We start from the raw sequence: 22465 nt of genomic DNA, 5'->3' as shown, positions 1-22465 counted from the left end.
GCAGCCCGGCCGTGTTCGGGAAGAGGCTCCTGGCTGCCCCGGCATCCTGCCTGCCTCCTGCAGGGCATGCCTCCCACAGTGCTCCCTGCTCTAGTTCCCTCCTCAGGCTTGCTTCTCTCTCCCTTTCCCAGGCTGATTTTTCTTGCCTAAAACTGTAAAGCCTCAGCTCTGTTTGCCATAATCCTGTGGATTTTCACTGTTTGGGATAATAACGATAGAAGCGAATGATGAGTTAGGCAAGAAATAGGTAAAGCACTTGAGGAAAGAAACTTACAAAGTTTTTCCTGTAAGAAGAAATAAAATCACCAGTTACTGCTGGCTTCTGCCAGCTCAGCTGGCTGGCTTGGTGTAGGTGACTCAGAGCTTGCCTGCGTGTGGCTGCTGACAGGAGGTCTGCCAGCTCTTTAATTGTACCTGAGCGAAGGCATCCGATTAATACCAATTTAAAACCGTGGATGGATTTAGCAATCACTTTTGATTACTGTCTGCTGTGTGTAAATGGTTGTCTATCGGTGCATTTAAAATCACAAGTAGGGCATGTTCCTAACGTTGGGCGGGATGCAGTCACAGGACCTCAGTTACCTTGCTGGCTGCCTGGATACACTGCCCTGTCGTTTTTCCAACTGCGGTCCCTGCAAAACTCTTCCTGGAAATAATGCAAATAGCTTAGAGTGAGTCAGTGGATTCCTGACGTTAGGAACCGCAGCAGTGTAAATTCAGACCTATGGAAACAATTTGCTGGATCAGGATTAACAACCCAGTGTTTTCCAGAGCAGTAGGGTGCATGCATCCCCGGGGGATTTGCTAGATGATCCATGGGGTTGCAGGAAGAAAACCTTACAATTTCATAGCCTTTGCATATAATTTATAAATAAGTATACGTACATTAGGGGTGCATGCTCAAAAAAATTTTACTGATAGGGGAGCATGATCTAAAAAGTTTGGAGACTGCTCTTTTAGAGGAATACACAGCCAGCAGGACTTCTTTTGCTGTTTCTGCAAGTTATTCAACAAAGGAGAGTTTATACACTGGGGAAATGAGGTTGGAAGATGTCTACTTAAACTTTTAAGAAGTCACATAGGTGAGAGCCAGACATTGTGTTTTCTAAGCCTTGATTTTGAAAAAGGAAAAGATGTCTTTTACCTTTTTAAAGTTCTAGTAGCAAATCATCCCTGTTGTTTTTCAGGCAGTGGTGTGTGGGGCTGGCTCAAATAAAGTGGCCGGTGGCTAATATCTCAGAAGTACTGTGGTGTTTACATGATGATGGTGAAGATAATTTGGTGTTAGACATGGAGAAAGTACAGCTTAGATGTAGGCATACAGAACTGGCTCATTAAAACCTTAGGGTAAATGATGTGCAAAGGGAAAAGTTGTCATTTATCAGTGGAATTCCACAGCTGGTTCTGTGCAGTTTTGAATGAATAACTTGGTGCTTACAGCAACCAATGCATTTGTGGTTTGCTCCATAGCTGCTTTTCCACCCAAGTGTTCCAGCCCAAGGTTTGGGTGAGTGAATGGGATATAAGAAGACAGAAAACCAGGGAAAATCAAAAGAGGGAATAACTAAGTTTGATATAAGCATGGGTGAAGGCAGAGGTTTTCATCATCATAGTCACCACTGGCTGTAGTGGCAAGCTGATGTCTCATGCTGGGTAAGGAAGCAGGGAAGGAAGTGGATTTAGTGGAAAATTGATTGCATCTACTTGGGCTCTTTCCAGCTGAATCCCGAGTTAAGTACATTCATCCTGAACTAATCGTTGGGGAGAATTGGCTGAAATCTCACATACTTCTTAAAAGGAAATCTAAGCATTAAAGGAACAATATCTTTATTGTACCTGAGTTCCAAAAGAAGCAAGTGTGTTATCAGGAGTCCTACCTATTCAGCTCTCTGTCTTGGAATCTGCTTGTGCTTTTAGTTTTAATGTGACCTTGTGCAGGAAACTGGGCTCAGCCTGCCACAAAATATCAAGGACAGGCTGTTCGGGAGGGTAGTTTTCTGATTATATTTTGAATTGGCTGGGCAAGCCCCTCTTCATTTCAGTAATTCAGTACAATTATAGTTTTCAGTTGTATTTTATCAAAAGAAACGTATGCTAGATTGTCACCAAAACATGTCTAAGATGGTTGCAAGGGTTGCTTGAAGTTACACAGAATAAATCTAGAGTAACATTATTAACATCAGTATAATCATTCACTAGCGTGAACAAGGGAAGAGTTGTCTCTCTGTCCAGTTCTTTCAAACTTCCTGCTAAGTAATCTGAACCCAAAGACTGTGCTTCAAGACTGGCAGAACATTTTAAAGCTTTGTCATCCTGAGAGTATTTAGAATTTTCCCCACTGTCTAGTACTAACCTGTCTAAGATTGCTTAGCAGTTTTGGTGCTCAGACAGAATGTATGTAGTTCCCCTTTTCCACATGAAGAACTGCCCTTATCACATGAGGAAAAGAATGTAAGCTGTTGCTCAAGATGCCATCTGTAGGCACTGCCGATCTCAACAATCTCCTGTTATTGCAGAGATTCATCTTGGAATGAGAGTGTGAGCGTTGTGAGCTTCATTTCACAAACACATGGGTGCCATTGGTGTTGGATGTAACTCAAGCACTACCAGCATGTTTAGGTCCAGCAGCAGCACCCTTTGATGCTACTCACAGCGAGGTGCTGACGCATACGATGCTACTGGGAGGAAGAAAGTAAACTGTTCCTGTGCAAATCCATTCTTGTTTCTCTGAGACAACTCAGAAGATAGGTTAGGGAAATTGCTCATCTCCCTTGAGGCACTGTTGCATGTTGCCACAGGATTGGGCTGTGTCCACTCCTTGTGTTCAGCATACTTTTATGCATAAACTGGTAGGAGAGAAGGTGATGCTGCAGCTCGCTCGGTGCAGAGGTGATACTTGGCAGTCTGACTCGTTTCGTTGTACCAGCTCTTGATCACATTTCCAATCACCTGCTCCAGAGGCAGGCTAAGCTATGATTTTTAGTTGAGGCTGAACTGGAAGGAAAAAGCGAATAAGGACTTGCAAGAAGGTGGCAATGGTGAGGGGTCTGCAGTGCCCTCATTCACCTAACTTCTGGTAGTTGTCAGGTTTGTCTGGTGGATTCCTGCCCTGAATATCCAGATAGCAGAAGAGACTAAATGCCTTTTTTTTTTTCTTTCCCTCCATTTAGTTTTACTGGAATACAGTGGCTTCTTCTTTTGGCTCTATTCCTGTAGAAATTATCTCTGAGCAGTTCACTCTCCATGAAGACTGTTCCTGAACTTGAGGCCGTGCAGAACGTGGTGGCTGAGTCACACCTGCAGGGAGCTCGCCCGCAGCAAGAAGTTTCTGAGTCAGGGACTATTGGTTCCACATCTGTGTCCACTTCTGTGTTGTACAATGAGAACCTCGGCAGAGCTTCAAAAAGCCACTAGATAAAAATACCAGCTGTGTCTGTGGGCCTGCACCTTGTCCACTGCTGGGTGCAGGTCAAGACTGAAGTTTCAGGGTTTGATTTACAACGCTGCTCTCTGGTCTGGTGGCGGTGGCTGTAGAGGCTGCCTCGTTCTGCAGGAAGCACCAGAAGCTGAGATCAGCAGAGGTTTAAAACAAACAAAAGGGAACGCTTCATACAATGCATAATGAAATTGTGGAACTCACTGCCATAGGGACAGTGGAGGCCAGGAGTATAAATGAGCTCATAGAGGAATTAGACAAATTAAAGAAGGATTGGTCCAGCGAGGCTATTAAACATAATAGTTCTGATGCAACCCACGGTGCAGGAAGGCCTTAAGTGCTGGTAGCTGGAAGCAGAGAGGTTATTCTTGGGAACGCATCAGCCGGTGCGAGCCCTGCTTCTAATGCTCTTTCCCATTTAGCTTCCACTCTTGGCCAGAGTTGGAGACAGGATGCCGTGCTGGAGGGATCCTTGCTGCTGCCGTTGTGGTGGTTCTTAGAGGAGCTTAAATGAAAACCACCCACCACGTTCTGTGGGTAGCGGCTAGCAGGGCTGCTCGGGAAGGCTGTGTCCTGCAGAGCTGGGAAGACTGGGCCTGGAATAGACTGGGGTTTGGTGATGGATGCATTTTGCCATAGAATGGGCTGACACTGGGACCCCTGGGATAGCGTGATAAGACAAGTACTCTTTTAAGTCCCGGCTCACAGGCAGCAGCTGGAAAAGTTGAATTCATTGTTGATAACAAGCGGGGTCTGTGATGGAGCCACGAAATCTTCCCACAGTGGAAGCTACCTTGGGGACAGAGCTATGCCCCTTTCCCTTCTAGCTTGTTGGGTGGTGGGAAGGCCTCTCGTGGCTTTTACCCAGTGATCTGTGTCACTTTTCAATTGTTTTTGATGTTACTTGCATTTGTGAGACCAGCCCTAAAAAAAAATCCTAATTCACATACATTTGGAGCTTTATTTTACATTTCTCTGTTAGTGTGTCTGCTCGCTAGCTTATAAAGAAATATATTTTAATGTATCAGTTAATACATATAGGCCAAAAATAGCTATTAGATCAGTGCAGGCTGTTGCACTTCTGTTTTTAAATACATGCTTGGCTTACATTTTTACCAGCTCCTTCTAAATGTAAGTTCATCTATCAGAGCTCCATGGAAATAATTTATGCCTTAACCCTGGAATTGATGGGTGGTATGGGATAGAATAAATACATAAGTGGGGAAAGAAAGGAAACATCTGCCAAATTTTAACTTCTGCAAATTATATGGAAGCTTGAAAGTATCTATGAAGTTTATAATATGTCTGTACAGGAACGCTTTGCCCGAATACCAAAGGTCAGAGATCCTCTAGTCCCTGCAGCATTAAGTAACCTTTTGGTTAAATAACCTGACAGGAGAGGAGGAGGACAGAGAAAGGAAGAGAGAATTCCACAGTAGAGTAAACATGGCACAGAGATTGTGGATACCCTGCCAAGAAAGGTGGAGTTTTCCAGCAAGGTAACAAAAGATGTTAGCTATCTATCTACATAACCCTGCTGGAGACTGACAGTTTGTGCCATGCAGCTAGGTTTGGCAGAAATGTACCTCCACATCCTCTCCACCCAGTCCTGGGCTTGCTGACTTTGGTGGCGATGAACGCTGCCCAGTGGTCAGAGCAAGACACGTTACCAACCGATGAGCACAAATGCAAGGCTTCTTGGCAGCAGCGAGGTGCTTTCTGGATAGAAGGATGTTTTCTTCAGCGTGCTAGCTGACATGAGGCAAAATCCAAGAGAAGGTAATGAAGTTTTTCATTTTGACATCATGGCAGGTTAAGGTAAACTGCAGAAGAGAGTCTAGAGTTTACCTTGAGCTACAAACATGTCAAAGTGATAAAGTGCCTTGTTTTCATCTGGATTTTACCACATGGGAGCTAGCGCATAGCAAAGAGAGGAGTTCTTTCTGGTGAAGATAGTACCTTGGGGCAGGTCTGCAGCTTGTATAAATTGTGATGAACTCGGTGATGCTGTGATGGTTCACACCAGCTGCAAAGTCAGCTTAGCATAGCTGTCTGCGGCAGGCAGCGCAGAGCCTGGTTAGCGGCACAGAGAGGAATTGGTCAGTGTTCTGCAAAGGGGGTGCTTCTGTGAGTGCCCAGACAAGAGCTGGGCAACAGGAGCCAGGAGGAAGAACTGCGAACTGCCATCTGCCTCTTCAGGACAGACCAACCTGAGACGGATGGAAAAGGATGCTACTTTGCAGTCACAGCTAATTTGCAGCGAGGTAATTTTTTAGCATACAAATAAGAGTTGGTGTAGGAACTTAGGCTATGGAGGAATTTTCAGTTAAGATTTTTACAGATGTTTTAAATACATTATTTTAAATCATCACACAGTTTTTTATACTTGCCCTGGATCCATAGTTTTAAAAATTAAGTACCCTAATTTTTTAAAACTGTTAATTCATATCTGACTATTTCTGCCTACCTGATGATAATATTTGATTAGAATTTGTTCACAGACTCTGAATACTCTTTCCTGAAAGAATCCATGTAAAGGGAGAAAACAATACACATCCTGTACTCCACCTTCATAGGCCTCTAGCATACGATGCCACCTTTTGTTTGCAAGAGTTTAAATTTCAAATAAAATCCCAGCATTCTTTTGAAAAAAAGGAAAGGGCCTCTCCCCTGCTTAGATTGTCAAATCCCAGACTAGCCCGGAATTGAATAGGCCAAGTCAGTGACCTCAGTCAGAAAGAATGTTGGTTATTTACGTAGGGCTTCTGCTATTTTAGCAGCAAACCTTTTCTTCTGAAAGGACAATGTATACTGTTTTGTGTTTATGGCCAAGTAAAAAGCTTGTACATTTGAGATTTGCATCGTAATAGCCTCGTAACTCAATCTACAGCATCCTCAAAAATAACAGTGCAAGACTCTGTTTTGTCTTAGCCAGTGCAGGTCTTTAAAGGCTTTACAAATGTTCTCTGAAAAACCGTCCTAAAGATTCAGCTGCTTATATGTTTGCTTTAGTGTTTGCTTTTTCCCTGGAGTTTTTTTTTTTTCTTTTTTCTTTTTTTTTTTTGAAAACTGAATTTACACGTGGTTTCTTTATTAGCTATCAGGGCAGCTCAAAATATTTTGATGCATCTCAAGCTAAGCTGTGCCTGCAGCTTGAAACCAGAAAAATGTGTGAATGTATGTGTGTGTGTAATTCACACACCAAGCATTTTTCCCGAAATAATGGAAGATCTTTACAAGCATTCTGGCCTGGTGGATGAGCCTGCAATTCCAAATGGTTTTTAAAGTGTGCCTTTCTCAATAGATCGTAACCATGAGGAGCTATTGTGTGAGTAAAGCACACATTTAGGATCCAATCCTGCATTCCTTAAAGTCAATGGGAGTCTGAGCGTGAAAGGAATGCAGGATTGGGTCCTGAAACGGGGACCAAAATTGTGTGCCAGATTGCTTTGAAAAGAAGAATACAGCACATCCACAGTAGCCACTTTTTAGTGTTTCAGATTTCAAACGGCTGCAGTCTGTGAAAAGTGGCTTCTGCCAACACGCAGTATCTTCTATTCAGAGGAATTTGGCATTGATTTTTTTTTCTATCTTAAAAACCCTGAAAGCCCTAGAAATTCACCCCTCCTTTCACAAAGCCCGAGCAACTGAGCATTGTGAGGAGGGGACCGGGGGGGGTGGGGGGGGGGGATGGAAATTTCACCCACCCCAGTTGCAGGGCGTGGGGTTGGAGCACAGCTCTGCGCGGTGGCTCCTTCCCCAGTACAAAGAGGTTCTGCCCTGTGGCTGCACCCCGCTTCTGGGGCCGCAGGTCCAGCATGGGGCTCTGTAGACCCGGCTCTCCTTACGTGTGGAGAGGTTGTGCTCACGTTGTTCAGTGGCTTTGTGCGAGTCCCCCGTAGGAGATGGAGAAGAAAAATGTAATTAACAGTTACCCAGGGGCTAAAGCAGCCTTGGTGCTCCCCATTTTCAAGTGGGTGGAGTAGCAGAAACCCCAAGGAAAGAAAATCCCTGTGCAGATCTCCCTCATAAAGCAGAGGGAGGGGTGGAGAACTGCAGGCCCAAACTCAAATGTGAGTCAAGGAGAAATGGTAACAAATAAATAAAAACTGTTGGAAGCTTTTGTTTTCTTCTGGCACATCTTTAATTCCTGGACAGATGAGTCTCCTCTACTTAGTGAAAGAAAATACTTCTCCTGGATGAAATTCAGCATTGGTTTTATCCTGTGATAACTGGTAGAGGATGTAACAGAAACGGGTTGTTGGTTTTTAATATTTTCAAGGTTTTATTCCAGGTTTGTAAAACTTGGTATTTCTCTTGAAGTGTCAGCTTCTGACTTTAATTTTAGCTTCTGCTTTTCAGACATACTAGTGTTCTGGCCTCAGGGTTTACAGAGAACAGATCGGATGCTGGATATTGCATTCGCCTTTCAATGTTTGGGTTCTCTTGGTCCTTGCTTCTCAGTTGCTAAAATGCATACCTAAATTTTTAACCCGGCATTTTTGAAATCTGAATCTGTCTGATGCTACCAGAAGGCAAACTAAGTGGTTGTGTGTTTTCAGAGAGTGCACAAATGCTCTTCAGAGAGCGGCTGGCACCTTGCATGGCAAGAAAAGCTGCAGCATCTGCACCTGAGAGTTCAGTGTAATGCTAAGGATGAGGTCCCCATTGTGGCACCCTGTGCTATCATTATGGTGTCTGCAGCACCTAGCACGGATAGCACGGCACCAATTGCCCTGGCACAAAGTTTGTGATAGGACCCAGAGGTGATGAATTTCCTGAAGTAGTGGCGGCTCTGGCTGCAGGACAGCAGGCAAGCAAACACAACCGCTGCTCAGCCTCAGCTACCTGTGACTAGTCTGGTTTCACTTGAATGGGGCTCTGGTGTAATATGGGGGAACTTTCCTTCTCTCTTAAGGAGCTGTGAAATATTTGAGCAAATGTTGTGTATTAATCCTTCGTCTATATTTACATTTCACTTTGCCTGAATGCTCTGAGAGGCTCGCTTAGGATGCTACCATAAGACCAATAATGATGCTGGTGTCCCATCAGTTGCTGCAGAGATGGCATCTGAAGCTGTTAACAAGCAATTAGGTCCATGTTTAACATCGCTAAATAAAACAGATACGCACAATCCGTTGGTCAGTCAGGCATGAAGAGCCAGGGGCTGACGTGCTCGGAAAGCTGCATGAGTCGTGGACCAAAACTTTGAGAGTGTGGAAATCCTCACCAGGGTTCCTGGGAGCAGCACTGGGCTGTGCCAGGGTCTCGAGCACGTCCTCAGTGCCGCTGCTGTGCCTGCAGCTGGCGGAGAGGTGCCGCAGCAGGGCAGCGCCCGCCTGGTCTTGCACCTTGCTGCCTGCGCGGGGCCCGGGGGGGCCGTGCCCCCATGGGAGACGCAGCGGCAGAGGCGAGGTCTGTGCTCGTGTGTGGTCAGACCTACCCAGGCATGTCTGCAGCAAACAGGAATGGCAGGTACTCAAATAATATTCCGTGGCGATAGCTTTGGCTGTTCAGGCTTTTAATTAGCTCTGCTTTAACGAAGGAAGTTTTCTTATCTGTAGCAGCAATACAGCCGACCTCTTCGACTGCGCTCCGTACCGGGAGGTTTTAATTACATTTCTGAGTAAAATACAGGCCTCTTGTTCCATACAGCTGTAACATGAGAAATAAAAAGGATATTATTAGTCATCTTGCACTTTGTTCCCTCCGCCTAATGCTGAAACCTTCCAGCATGCAGTTACAAGAGGCACATGTATCTAAAATACCCCAGCATAGCTCCCGATGGCGAGGAAGCGTGCTGGTGTGTTTTTTCAGCACGTTGGTAGTCTCAGGAACGCGCCAGGCGTTATCTGGGAGGCGAGGCTGAGGCTGCTGCAGCATTCCCATTATGTCAGAGGGGAGCTGTTTGTTTTTAAGTAGCGTCAGCCACTGAGACAATGCAGACTTCTCACATGAACTTGCTTACACTACAATACTAGTAAATCACGATTATTACCCAACAGTTGCATGTTTTTAATCATCAAAGTACTTAAAATATTATAATAATGCTTGGCACTTTTCAACTTCAAAGCATGCTGCAAACAGTAATTAGGTCTAATAACCATGCTGTGACAGTGAGACGTGGCTATCTCCTGCTCTACAAAGGAGGGGGGTTGGCCCCTGATTCGGTTGCATCATCCCCTGTGAGGCTGGAGATCTACCACTGAAGGCTGTGACTTGATAAACTCACCTCCCCGTAGGCAAATCCCCTGCTGCTAGCAGCGGCCAGAAGGGCTTTGAAGATGCTTTCAGCGCTGCTGGGGAAGGAGCGGGACATTTTCAGCACTCAGAGCTTCTCCTTGAGACTGTAAAACCTGGTGTGATTCACATTTTGTTCTGTGAGGGCCTGGAGCAGCTTTTGAAACTGCTGGAAAAAGTTTTACCCCATCTTGGCTCCCTGGCTGGTGTGTTTTCACCACCCAGCGAAGTGTTGTGGAGACTGGAGAGAATAGTTGTGGACAGCATGTGTCAACTGTGGGTCATTTTTCCTTTTGCAAGCCCAATCTTTCGGTTGAGTCCCTTGCTAAAGTAACAGTTCTCCTGTTCTGTCCTTTTAGATGCAGCACACAGGACATAAAAATTGTGTAGGAAGAAATTATTAGACACATTTAAATACCGGAAACTCAAAAACTGGTTAAACGTGAAAATATTTATTAAAAATCTAGAGCTTTTCTGATTTTATGTATCGAAAGAAAATTCCAAAAAGATTGCTTTCTTTTGGATGTTTGTTGTCCTGGTTGCAAACACCGATCATTCCTTGGGACAGAGTCATTTCTGGCTTACTTTTTACTAAATACTAGAGTGTCTACATGAAACACCTCCTTCTTCACTGGGAAGATCTCTGCTTTCTGCCTGATGTGATGGACCCTTGTTATCCTGGAGCTCTCTAGCTCATCAACATCTGGGTATCAGTTTAAAAGTTAGTTGGTGGGCAGGTGTTGTCACTTTGAGTGCATAAGGTTTGTTTTCTACAGTAAGTGAGGCTAAAGAGTCTAAAAAAGGGCTTCCCTGTAACAGCTGATGTTTGATGTCTGTGCCTGGGCTGCAGGCTGGGTGGTGTTCTGCCCCCCTCTTTGGACCCTTGTGATCCCCCTGCGTGGTCCTGGCTGACCCACTGCTGCTCAGGTCGGGTCTAAAATCGAGCCTCTTCCCTGCTGCTGCCGAAAACTGGTCTGACAGGGCAGATGTGCCAAGGTGGGTATCCAGCTAAAAGAGGAAAGCAGCACAGTGCTTGTGAAACCCAGTACTTGTGAACCCTCTGCTAGGCTGCTCATTAAAAGTGCTCATTATTATTATAATGAGCTATCTGCAAGTTGCTTCAAGTTTTGTTAGAAACTCTGACTTCTGTTTCACTATTATGAAAGCAAATAGTAACCCGCACTTGGCTGTGCTCAGTCATTCCAAGGAAAAGCAAGCAGCAGGTTCTCTGCACCAGTGGGCAGGATGTCTGTACCTTGTCTAGCTGGCCAGGCACTTGACTCAGTTGCCTAAAACAATGTGAGTTTTTTTGAAAAAACTTGAAATCTCTGCTTGACTGACAGTAATAGGCTACAGCTCCATGGAACAGGCTGGTGCTGCCCAGGCCTGGAGTTCCTCCAGTACCCCAAGAAACGAAGCCGTGTTGCCTGGCTGATGGAGCTCAGGCAGCTGTCCCAGCCTACCAGGCCCTGCACCCGCTGGTACACGGCTTCATGGCTGTGTGCAGCGCTGTCGTTCAGCAAATGCTTCTGGAGGGCACCAGGAATGTGTGTTTCTGCCTTTATTTCTAAAATGTGGTATGTAGAAGCCAGAATAGTGAAGGCCATGCTGTTTGTGTGATAAACTTGCAGCTTCTTGTTTATGAGATAATTATTGCGCGATCCCTGAATGAAATTCCTCTAAGGTAACAGGCCTGTCAATCATATTAATTATTGCTAATAATAGTAATTATCATGTGAGTAAGCTACTTGCTTTCTTTATGAGTTTAGGCAAGTCAGTTCCCTAATGGGCAGCTTGTTTTTTTCAGCTGGAAAAAGATATTTTTTCTCAGTTAGAAAGGTGCTGCTCTGTGAGCATATAAAGCAGACTTTTTTACCACATTGCCTGTGTGGAAAGGGAGGTTGGGTGTGTGTGTGTTTGGCAGGTTGGAGGATTCGCTGTGCTGTGTGTAATCAGTGAGCAGTGGCCCACAAGCTGTGCAGTGGCTGATGAAGGGACTCGCAGCTTTGCTGCACTTGGGTGAGGTGAGGTTGTTTCATGTCACCCAGCAGTCAGCTGCCAAACACATTTGGTAACACAGGCATCGCTGAGAGCCAGTCCAAATCATCCTTTTTGTCATGTTTGCTTTGGGTGCTGGGCTTCCTACCCCCTCCTGGTCAGGGAAGCCTCGGACCACTGACTGTAAGAGTGCTGTGCTAAGGAAACAGAAGGACCCGGTTCTTCTGCAACCTGAATGCTGCCAGGGTCTGCACACTGGGACCTAAAGCAGGACACACAGGTTCTCGTTCACCTTCTGCCATGCCTCAGGAGATGCTGATGCCTGCCCTTGCTGAGGGCATTCCTTTCCTGCAGAGATCCCTCCAGCAGCAGAGTTCACAATTTGTCCCTAATTATCTCTGCTGCCTCTAACCATAATGGGTGTGTGGTGAGGGTGATGGCCAGAGCTTCACCACCTGAAGCGAATGCCCCGGCCCTGCACCTGTGCAGGCAGTGTGTGTGGGCACGGCGAGGAGCTGCCTCAGCACATCAAAGCCCGGGCTGCGGCCTGGGAGCGGCCGCTTCACTTCCACCGCCTGACGGCAGGCCCCGTGTCCTGGCCCGGTCTGGCACAGCCCAGATGGCCTTTCAAAAGCTGCTCTGACCTCTTGCCTTTTCTTCCTTCCCTTCCTTTTACATTAGTTTATTGTTAGTGCCTTCATTTCTGTTTGGGAAAAGGCGTCGGGGCAGCAGTTCCTGTTTTCTTTCCTGGCAGCAGATTCCTTCCCTGGCCAGGTGTGCCCTTGCCTGGTTCCGGGCCTGCTGGGCCTCCACTGACCCACAGGGACGTGACTGCCCGGCAGCTGGCACGAGCACTGCTCAGAGGCGTGGTGAGGGACAGCAACACCACCACAAAAACCAGTGGCGCTGAGGAGACCTGAGAGACTCTTGGTGGGCCTGGGCATCTGTACTGCCCTGCTGGAGCTGGCACCTGAGGTAAAGGCTGCTGGTGGTGCACCTGGGTTTAACTTTGAGCGGGTCCTCACAGGGACCGACCAGCACTTGAAGGTCACCTGAGGCATATTTACAGTTTTATACAGGGCCCTGCTCAGAGCTGGGAGCTGGGAGATGTGGCAGTCAAGTGGGGAATGGCTTCTTCAGCATCTGTATAGGGAGGGTGTAAAGATACTTATGGAAAGAAGCCTGTGCTGTCAGCAAGGAAGACCAAGAGGGAGCAAGGAAGGGCAGTAACAAAGCTTTCAGGGGAGAGGTTTAAGAACAGCTGGATAAGCAGCAGGGGAGTTCTAGAGGTGGTTGCTCCTGTGCCAGCCTAAGGAGGCCCCGTGGTCCCCTGAGGGCTGTCCTGGCCCAGTGTCTTATTTCTGTGACATATGGCACGGACCAGTTTTACCTCAGCGCCTCAGAGCAGATTGACAGTCTGAGTGCATTGCCTATGCCACTGGGCTCCTGGTCCCCACCAGAGCTACCAGGCAGCTGGAAAGACAAACAAGAGCTGACTCCACCTACCAGCAGTATGGAGACAGCAGCCTGTGAGATCGACAGCCCAAGAATGTGCACACAAAAGAAGCATTTCCCTCTGCCACGACAGTAAAACCGCCAGACAACCACATGCAGCATGTGATTTCCCAAAAGCATCAGCCCAGATCCCAACTTTTTTGTGCCACACACTGTTTCCCAGGATCAGATCACAGTGGCAACGTGTAAAAGGCACTTTTAAACACTGAAAATTAATCATATTTTCCTCAACATTGTTTATGGAAACCATGGAGAGCACTTCTGCCCCTCTGTGCTTGGCCAACTGGCTCAGCTTGCTGGCCCTGAGAGTTGAACCCTTCACAGATAGGCGGTATGTACGGTGCAGCTACTCTGTTTTGGAGAAGTCCAAGCTTGTTCTGTGAAACAAAAGCTTCAGCAGTGACCTGGGACAGGTTGTCTGTTGACCTGTAAGTACAGTCTTTTTCCCTTTTCCCTGCACTATATCTCTGGCAGTGTTGTTGGTGTGCATTGCCATCAGCAGCTGGTATGCAGCCCACAGTATGCACTGTGCCATCTGATTGCCAAGGCTGCAAATGGCTCATGAGAACACCCAAATATTTTGGAGCTTTGGTCACTGGGACCCTGACACAGAGTAGAAATAAGGTGAGTCAGGGTAATTCTGGTTTCCATCCTCGCTCACTGCTTTTACACTGATAAAATCTCATTGCCTTCAATGTAGCAGCTCCGGTGTAAGGCAGGGATCTGATCTGCCGTATCTAAAATCTGGTTGGGTTCAGTGATTTCTGGGTTCCTTTTTTAAATTCTTTTTTTTTGGGACTCTCTGGAGTCTGTTGAGTATTTCGTAACTCTAAAGGGAGCCATCAGTTTATGATGATCACAAGCATTGTCAATAGAGTTCAGCCAGCTGTAACGCAATAGAAAATGTTCAAGCTTGAAAATGAAATCTCTTGTTTTCAGTGTGATGTTCTGTCCTTCCCTCCATCATATACACATGGTATTGCCTTGATACCACAGGTAGCTCTGGCTGTGGTTGTTGTGACAGTGATTAATGTATTAATATTTTTAAAGGTGACAGGCTCATCCATTTGCTTTATTCCATGTTTGTGGTCCTTTAGAGACAAGTGCATCACTGATGCTGATTCCAATGGATCTGTGCTAGGTGTGATTTCAGCTGCTAAGAAAATTGTTGCAATTTACAAACAAGCCTTTTGTCCAGAATAATCTTCCTTGGTTTTAGATTTCAAAATTTGCAGGAATTGGAATGAGCTAGGTTCCATCATTTTTGCTTACAAGTAATATTTAGTTGATTAAGAATTTGTGAATGCAGGGTGGAGACAGGAGCCTAATCCTCATTTATTTGGATGGACGTTGCAGGGAGTAGAGAAGCCAGGAACTGGCCTTGCTAACACATGCAGCAGGGTGTGCTTTTTATTTGGCATCCTGAACAACTGGGTTTCAGAACAGAGTACAAAATTCTGACTGTACACTGTTTTAACAGGGAGAAGACTACGAGGAAAAGCGTTCTACAATGTCAATGGCAAGGTGTACTGTGAAGAAGACTTCCTAGTAAGTAAGACTTTTGGCATTATTTTCATTTTTTTCTTTTAGACCAAATTGTTCTTTTATATTGGGTTGTTTGCTTTGAGAGTTGCTTTACTCTTCTGGGACATCCTTCTGCCAGTGCTAGAATTAGGGGAGCATTTACCACTAACTCCTTGAAGACGGAATCAGACCCATAGTGGTGCCTATGAAACCAAGTACATAACTGTCCATAAGCCATCACAAAGTGTAAATTATGAGAATACACAGCGGAGCTGCTCAAGCTTGGGACTTGAATTGCAGCCACAAAGGCTCTCCTGCCAAGCTCAAAGTCAAACATCTGGGGAATACCAATCACAGCAAGAGGGGAGACGTTTTTGACTGGAGCACGTCATCGCTGTGTACAATGTTGCTTTGTTGCAGGCGCAGTTTTAATCACTGCTCTGCTAGGAGTGATGTGGAGCTGCATTGTGATTAGCTAAAAACTGTTAGCCACGGAGGAGCAACTAATTTTCTCTCCATGTGCCCAGAGCTTTTATAAATGGTGTGCTTTAATAGAGACTGAGTCATGAAAAGAAAAATGGAGCTTGTTGCTGAGCTGTGTTGTTCCAAAAATAAAATATTTGTGCAATTAAGGGTGAGGATTGTGCGGTACACAGAGAATGATTTGATAAGTGGCAGACCATTTATAATTAAGAATAAGGGGACAGCATGGCTGGGAATTGAACTGATATATTTTAGCTTATAGGATGATGAATTGGAGAAGCAGTATGTTGAATTTACAGCACCTTTATTTATTGAAATACCATTCATTTAGAAGCATTGGTCTTCCAGAACAACTTTCCATTTCTAATGAAAATATGGCCATCCTTTTTGCAAAGGAATGACTCAAAGTATATCCCACAACAAAAATGTTACTGGCAGTTCAGAGTACACAAATGCGTTTCTCATCAATGCAATCCATAAAAATAATGGAAAGTCCTAAAATATAAGCCGTATTTGCCTTCACATGTTTTACCTTTACTCTCAGCCTACCACGGCTGGAGGCTGCTGAGAAGAGCAAATTGTACTTTGTGCAGAAACGTTTTGTGTTATAATTGAAATGTGTTACTGTTTTGTTTGCTTTTAAGAGAGAAAATTATTTGTTCTTCCATGCTGTTTTCAGCTTTCTTTCCCCCATTTCTGCAGAAGTGTAGGGAGAGGAAGAAAAGGTGGAGTGTATGATAGAGGGGCTCGAACCTTTGAGATTTTTTTTTTTTTTTTTTTTTTTTTTTTTTACTGTGTTGGAATGTACTTTGCCCATGACCAAAACTTTCATCCAGGTTGAATGATGTGATTGTTGCTGTTATCTTGTAATTTCAGCCTAAACATGACAAAAATCTAAAAATCTACATCTTTTTGGAGAACATTCAATTGGGGGGGGAGGCACAAAGGGGTGGAACCGTTTAATTCTTAGATGTGCTGCAGTAGGCTTCTGAAGGGAGACACAGTGATTTTCTCAAGAAAACTGAGGTTAAGGACCTGATAAGAATACATTTTCTGCAAGTAGAGGAACAGTTGGGACATTCCAGGCATCGATTTTTAAGCCCAAGCGTCCTTTGGATGCATCTTAGCAGGTTCCCATTGTCACAGGGAGATGAGAGAGAAGCAGACCAAGGGACTGCAGCAAAAGGCAGTAAAATAAATTAAATTCTGATGTTATCCCTGCCAGTGTTAAACTCGCTGCTTCTCAAAAAGTAAATTAATTCTCTTTTAGCTTCCCTTGAGCAGACCTCATAGCAAGCATACCAGGAATTGCCTTGTTTCTCTAATAAAATCAAACACCTTTGCCTACTTCAGCGTCCTGAGGACTGAGAAAGCTCAAAGCGTAGCAGTCAGAGGAAAAGTCCGCAGAGTAGCATTTAAAAGGAAATAATTTTACCTGCTTCTTGCCCCCAGGTTTTGTTCCTAGCCACTACAAGGTCCCAGTTCTGTCTAAAAAAGAGGTGTTTTCCATCCAAAGCAGTTAGCCAAATGCTTCTTGTGTAACTGAGAATTTAAGTCTTCATTGTAATTCCAAGTCTCCATTGTAACACTCTTACTGCAGCTTTATATGCCATACTTTTTTTTTTTTTTTTTTTGTCAGTACACTGGTAGGAAGTTAGGAAAGTCAAAGACGGGGGTAGGAGTTTGTGTAAAAAGTTTTTCCTTTTGGATGTATTAGGCTAATCTTGCACTGTGGCCTCTGACCACTGCCATGCACGCTTTGCAGGCCAAGAAGAGAGCACACAGAAGGAGGCAGAACTGTGGGTGCTGCCGTGCATTATAACAGGCTCTGGAGTTGTCCTGTAGCCCTGTCTCCACAGGTCCCTCACAAAGAGCTGTCTCCTCTTTCCTGCAAGCCTCCATCCCGTCCTATAGCAGCAGCGTGTATATAGAGCCTATATACGTGCTCCTCTGTGCCCGGAGCAGGCAGCATGGGGCAGTGCTGTCCGTCCCCCTGCTACTGCTCTGTGTCTCACGGGTTTGCTCCAGGTGCTCCCTCAGCACCCCACCAGCAGGACTGGGGATGTCCCTGAGGCTGGGCCAGGCACAGGGAAGAAGCAGCACCCTGCTGTGGCCCTGCAGTAAGTTGGGCAGGAACAGTGGCAAGGCAAGAAAGCTGAACTGGTTTTCGCTGTGAAACAGCCAATGGAGATACTTTTTAGGGAAGAATGGATATTATGTATGGGTTTCTACTTATTGGAACTTTTAGAAAAGTTTAAATTTTTGCCATGTGTGTCAGTATTTTACTTCTGGAGTGCTGATGTTCTCTGTGTCAGAACAACTCCTGTAGAAGCAGCCTCCAGAACCGTACTTTGTAGCTCACAGAAGGTACCAGGTACTTTAACTTTCAGGTCAGCTCTTTCTCTCCAAAGGTGTTACATTGAATTCACTGAGGTATTATTCATGGTCCTTGAAGGCAAGACCTTCAGAAATGCTGTTATCCGATCCTTGGAAGTGTTCAGCACCTGCTGTAAGAGCAGAGGTCACCCTCCTTGGCTAAACCGTCTCTTTCAAGGTTTAGCACAGTGCTGGTGCCACCCACTCAAGGTGTGTCTTTTCCACCCTAGAAGCAGTTGCGTTTCAGTGGTGAAACGGCTCACATTTTTCAGGAGAGCTCACTTGTCACTTAAAGCACAGTGAGCGCCAGAGAGCTTTGTCTACCAAGTTGTTTCAAAAAAAATCAGTCTGTGAAAGTGTGACATGAGGAGCTGCTAGTGTTAAGCATTCCAAGTCTGACCCTTTCTTTGAAAAGTGCTTTTAATTTCTGGAAAAGGTGTTATAGAAATGTAGATGTTATCATTCATTATGAGCAATTTCCACTGTGGAGCCATAAAGCAATCCAAAGCACAGATACACCCATCAAAACCTCTGGCAATAGCCGCAAGGTACATTCTTCTAACAAATAGTTTTCCCACATGTTTGCTCTTACTGAGGGCACAGATTATCTTTCTCTGAATCAGGCAGCTTATTTTGCTCATTCTTTCCAGGGAAGAAATGCTAGAAGTTTTTAGGCACACTCGTGGAGTTGCAGGTGGAGAAGAGATGCCACATGGAACTGCTGTGGTCGTCCTTCTGAGAACAGTGCCAGCCTTCCTGTGTGAAGGGCTGCGAATCGATGCATTAGGGATGGGACACCACCACTGATGGAGGGCATGGCACTGCTCTGCCTTCTTCACTTGTCAGCCTCCTGGTTCCTTGATTAGCTGCAGATTCTGTCACTGCTTAAATCCAAACCATATTGGCTAAATGTGGTCAGCGAATCAGACTTAAAAAACAAAAAATAAAAAATCCCAGATATTCCACTTCCGCCTAATCATGGTGTAGAGATTGCCTAACCTGTGCAATTTCCAGTAGGAACACTTGGGTAGTGATATTGTGTTATTGGACAATAAAAAGAGCAGTAAAAAAGAAGAAAACAAAATAAAAAACTTTTCCCTGGTTTGCTTTAGCTCGAGGGAAGATGCAGTCACTCGTCTTCACGCCACCTTAAGGCAGCAAGTCCAGCAATACCCAGCTCTTTTCTCAGCCCTGTTAGGACAGTTATTTCATGAAAGGAAATAAAACAAATGACCGTTTAATCCTTCCCTGAAAGCTTTTAGGACACAGATGGCTAACTAGCCATAACAAGGACACTGTTCCTGGTGAAGTGAACAAAAAATAAATGCCTTACTGTATAATAAATAATCCCAGTCAGATGTTCTTGTTCCATTTCGTTGATAAATTGCTGCCTAATCAAGGGTGAAGGAAAAATAGCTCAATAATTTTAATTTGTCTTTCCTGTTCAATGCTCAAATATCACGTAAAGAAATTTAAAAGAAATTACTGTTTTTCTTGGCAAAAAAGACTTTAAAAGTGTCACCAAAGCAGCCTGAATTCTTAGATCTATTATTGCCTTTATTTCTCTTTTTTTTTTTTTTTTTTTTTTTTTTTTAAACTTTTTGATAGGCTTTTCCTTTTTCTCTTGAGGTAATGAGCATTATTGAGTGGGGGTCCAGCAGAGGTTAAGAAATTAGAGAATTTCCCTCCAGGGAGCAGATGAGAGGAAAAATGAACCTTGTGACAGATGTTAGTTATGTTGCTAAATGCACTGCTGAAGACACTCAGATGCAATGGAGATAGCCTATTACAGACACCACAAGCTGTAGTGCGTAGCATTAAGGTCATCTAAAACTTCCCCTTTCAAGATTTTCCCATTTCTTTAACAACTTTGCCAAATTTAATCCTTTAGGCTGAATTTCTCCATGCCAGAATTGTGCCTCTGGCCAGCTCTGCTGTCATTTATTGTCGAAAGTTTCATCTAAACCTGTTCATCCGTTTCAGTAGGACTAGGGGAAGATTTGTCACTTTGCCCATAAATCCTCAAAGCGAAAGGCTCTAAAAATGTAGTTTTGCACATGCCAACCATAAAGAGAGACTTAGGATGCTGAAAGCCCCCAGGCCTTGGGGTGTTGGCTTTTTGCCCTTCCTACCCCTGAGCGTGGCCAGCCCTCATGATGGTTGTTGAGTGCCTCCTGCCCCGGCCTCCAGAAGAGGCAAGGGCTGAGGCTGTGGCAGAGGGGAGGGCAGGCAGCCCGCGGGCAGTGGGGGAAATGGGGCGGGATGCTAATGGAGGACTAGCTGGGTGGTGGGCGTTTGGGAGCAGGATTTGCACCTTCATCTCCTGTAGCACCAAATACAATGAGACCTTGACCCTAATTTGGGCCCCTGGCATACAGGGCTGCAATGTAAATATTAATAATAACGAAGCTATTCTTCTCAGTTTGTGCACGTGCTGTTCTCCAAGCCTGGCAGTGTGGGAAATGGCCGCCCCACTCGCTGGGGCCCTAGGAAGATAGTTTTTATTTAGAGTGGTGGAAGCTGGTGTCAGCTGGAGTCAGGGGTTTGATTTTCCATCTCAGCAAGTATAAATGTTTGGAGATCCCCTTGGGAGGTGAGCACTGGGGCTAGTGCATTAGCCAGAGAGCCCATCACTGCTAAGTGAGACTCTCTCAGAAAAAAATAGACTCCAGTTGAAAAGGTAAATGATTAAAGTTGCAGCTTATATCCATTTCATATCTAAGGGGAATTGTAAAGCAAATGTAGTTCTAGATACTTATGAGGATGTTGCATTTCAGAGACTCGCTATTAAAATGCATTCTCCAGTCAAAGGACAGACAGACACGTTTGTTTATTGATGTGTTTAACAGAATAACGGAATCAAAGCTTGGAAAGGGATTTGCTGCAATAGTCCTGGTAGACAGAAATGTGTGGAAGTCTGTGAGCAGTTTCAAGGCACTGACCCTCTGGGCTGGGACAGGAGGTGCCTTCAAGTTCCAGAACGCTGATAGCATTAATCAGACATGGGCAGATCCACGGCACACGCAGTGAAAGGCATCCTGAACGCTGGGCTTTGCTGTGCTCCCAAACACTACCCCTGAAAACAACGGCAAACAGATTATAGCATGTTCTGTAATCCGTGCATGAGGGAGTGAGGTTCAAGTTGTTACTTGTGTGTGTCTTGCTTCATCCCCTCCCTGCCAAAAAAATTATGAATATTGTTTTTCCTTATTTTTTCTTGACAGTTCATAGTATACCAGTGGTCCAGGTTTTATTTTACGAACAGATTTGACAGCAGTGATGATTAATTGTGGTATTCTGAATTGAAGTGTTGCATTAAACCTACAGATGGGCTTTAAATACAAATTTCACAATATTTAGGGTATAGCCAGATACTTATTGGCTTGTGCAGTTTAGAGTTAATTATCTCAGTCATCCCGAGGAGCGTGTAGAGCTGGCAGTCTGGATTCACCTCTCATTGTACCTCACCGTACTGCTGTATAGCCCACATCAAGAAGTTACACGGCCACTGAAGCCGGTGGCAGAACTCCCATAGACTTCAGGAGGAGCTGGATTTTCCCCCAGGAATTAATCCCAGATGACAAGTTTTTAAAGCTAAAGCCCACGTTAAAATGTTGGCACCAAGGCTGAGAAACATAAGGCTGAATTCTGCAAACACTGCATTGCATGGCATGGCAGACTGTAGGCTGCTAATAGGAGAGAAGTGGTGTTTTGAAACAGGAGACCAACTGGAGTCCAGAAAAATCTCGGGTTTGTAAAAGAGCAATACACAGGCAGTACCTAGCCCCAGATGGTAATACAGATAAACATAATGTAATGAATGTCAATGTGTAGGATCTGTATTTGCTAAGATGCTCGGTGTTTCCTGAATTTGGTTATGGATTGTTAAGTGGGTCATGGGAATCACTCTTTGAGCCATGACAAAATAGACAAGGAAGACAAAGATTTTTTTAATTATTTATTTATTTTATGAGACTTACCATTATGGACTAGGTCTTGCAGCTGTCTCATTCTTCACATGTGCTAGTGGCATGTTGTGGAAAGTGCGTTAGGAAGTCCAGTCAATTTCATGTCAGAGAGTCATTCCCCCACTTCCTCTTGAGATGCTGATCCAAAAACTCAGATTATCCCTTTTTTTCTTAATATTGCATTGAAAAATAAATTACAGTAACTGAAGCACACTTAAAAAGGAACTAGAGCTCTTTTTAATTATGTGGAACTCCTGCCAAACACTTGTAAGCAGACAGCATTAATTTTTTTCTATGGGAGCATTAGAAAAAAAAAACATGTGAGAAAGTGGTGTGTTTCCACTTCTGTAGTAAATGCTGGTATTAGTTGCTGTATGTTTTGAATTGAAATCTTTCAACAACTGTTTAGAATAAAATGCAGACTTTTTTCAGGAAGATATGTTCTAGACAGTTTCTTTCACAGTGTGCATAATAGATGGTAGCATTGACAATAAATAAGCCGTAGCAAGAGTGTAAGTGCTACGCAATGTAAGGCGTTGTACAATGTGAATTGAGTTCATAGATTTCGCACTGTATGATACAGTGCTGAGTTAAATTTGTTGCTTCAGGTTTCTTTCTTGTTCATTGTCACTGCAAAGCTTCCACAGGAGTTTGTCCAAGGAAGATCTAGCTGAGAAAATCATCATTTTACTCATAATTAATCAGACAAAGTATCCTTGCCGAGTGCTCACTTAGGGATCTCTGTAGGCTCCCCATGAAGTAGATGGCTGTTCCCTTCTCAGAGGCGATGAAATGCCTGACTGCTAAGGCAAAGTTAGTTACCAGCTAAATTCCTGAGTTTTGGCAGTGTTTTGTGCACGGCCCAACAAACTGAGAGAACATAAAGTCCCTCCCTGCTCTATCCATGTCCTTCAAACTTAACTAA

General features: G+C 44.6%; 1 protein-coding gene across 1 annotated transcript in view; it reads left to right on the top strand.

Moving 5' to 3' along the window:
• Positions 1 to 22465, top strand: part of WTIP (WT1 interacting protein) — a 78017-nt gene that overhangs the window by 38044 nt on the left and 17508 nt on the right. Inside the window, exon 3 of the mRNA XM_032195661.1 lies at positions 14670 to 14737. Within this exon, the coding sequence (XP_032051552.1) occupies positions 14670 to 14737 (68 nt within the window). The remainder of the gene's footprint in view (positions 1 to 14669; positions 14738 to 22465) is intronic.

This window comes from Aythya fuligula, chromosome 12, assembly GCF_009819795.1.
Source record: "Aythya fuligula isolate bAytFul2 chromosome 12, bAytFul2.pri, whole genome shotgun sequence".
NCBI lineage: Eukaryota > Metazoa > Chordata > Aves > Anseriformes > Anatidae > Aythya > Aythya fuligula.
Note: the sequence above shows the minus strand (reverse complement) of the source record. Positions and strands in the feature narration are given on the sequence as shown.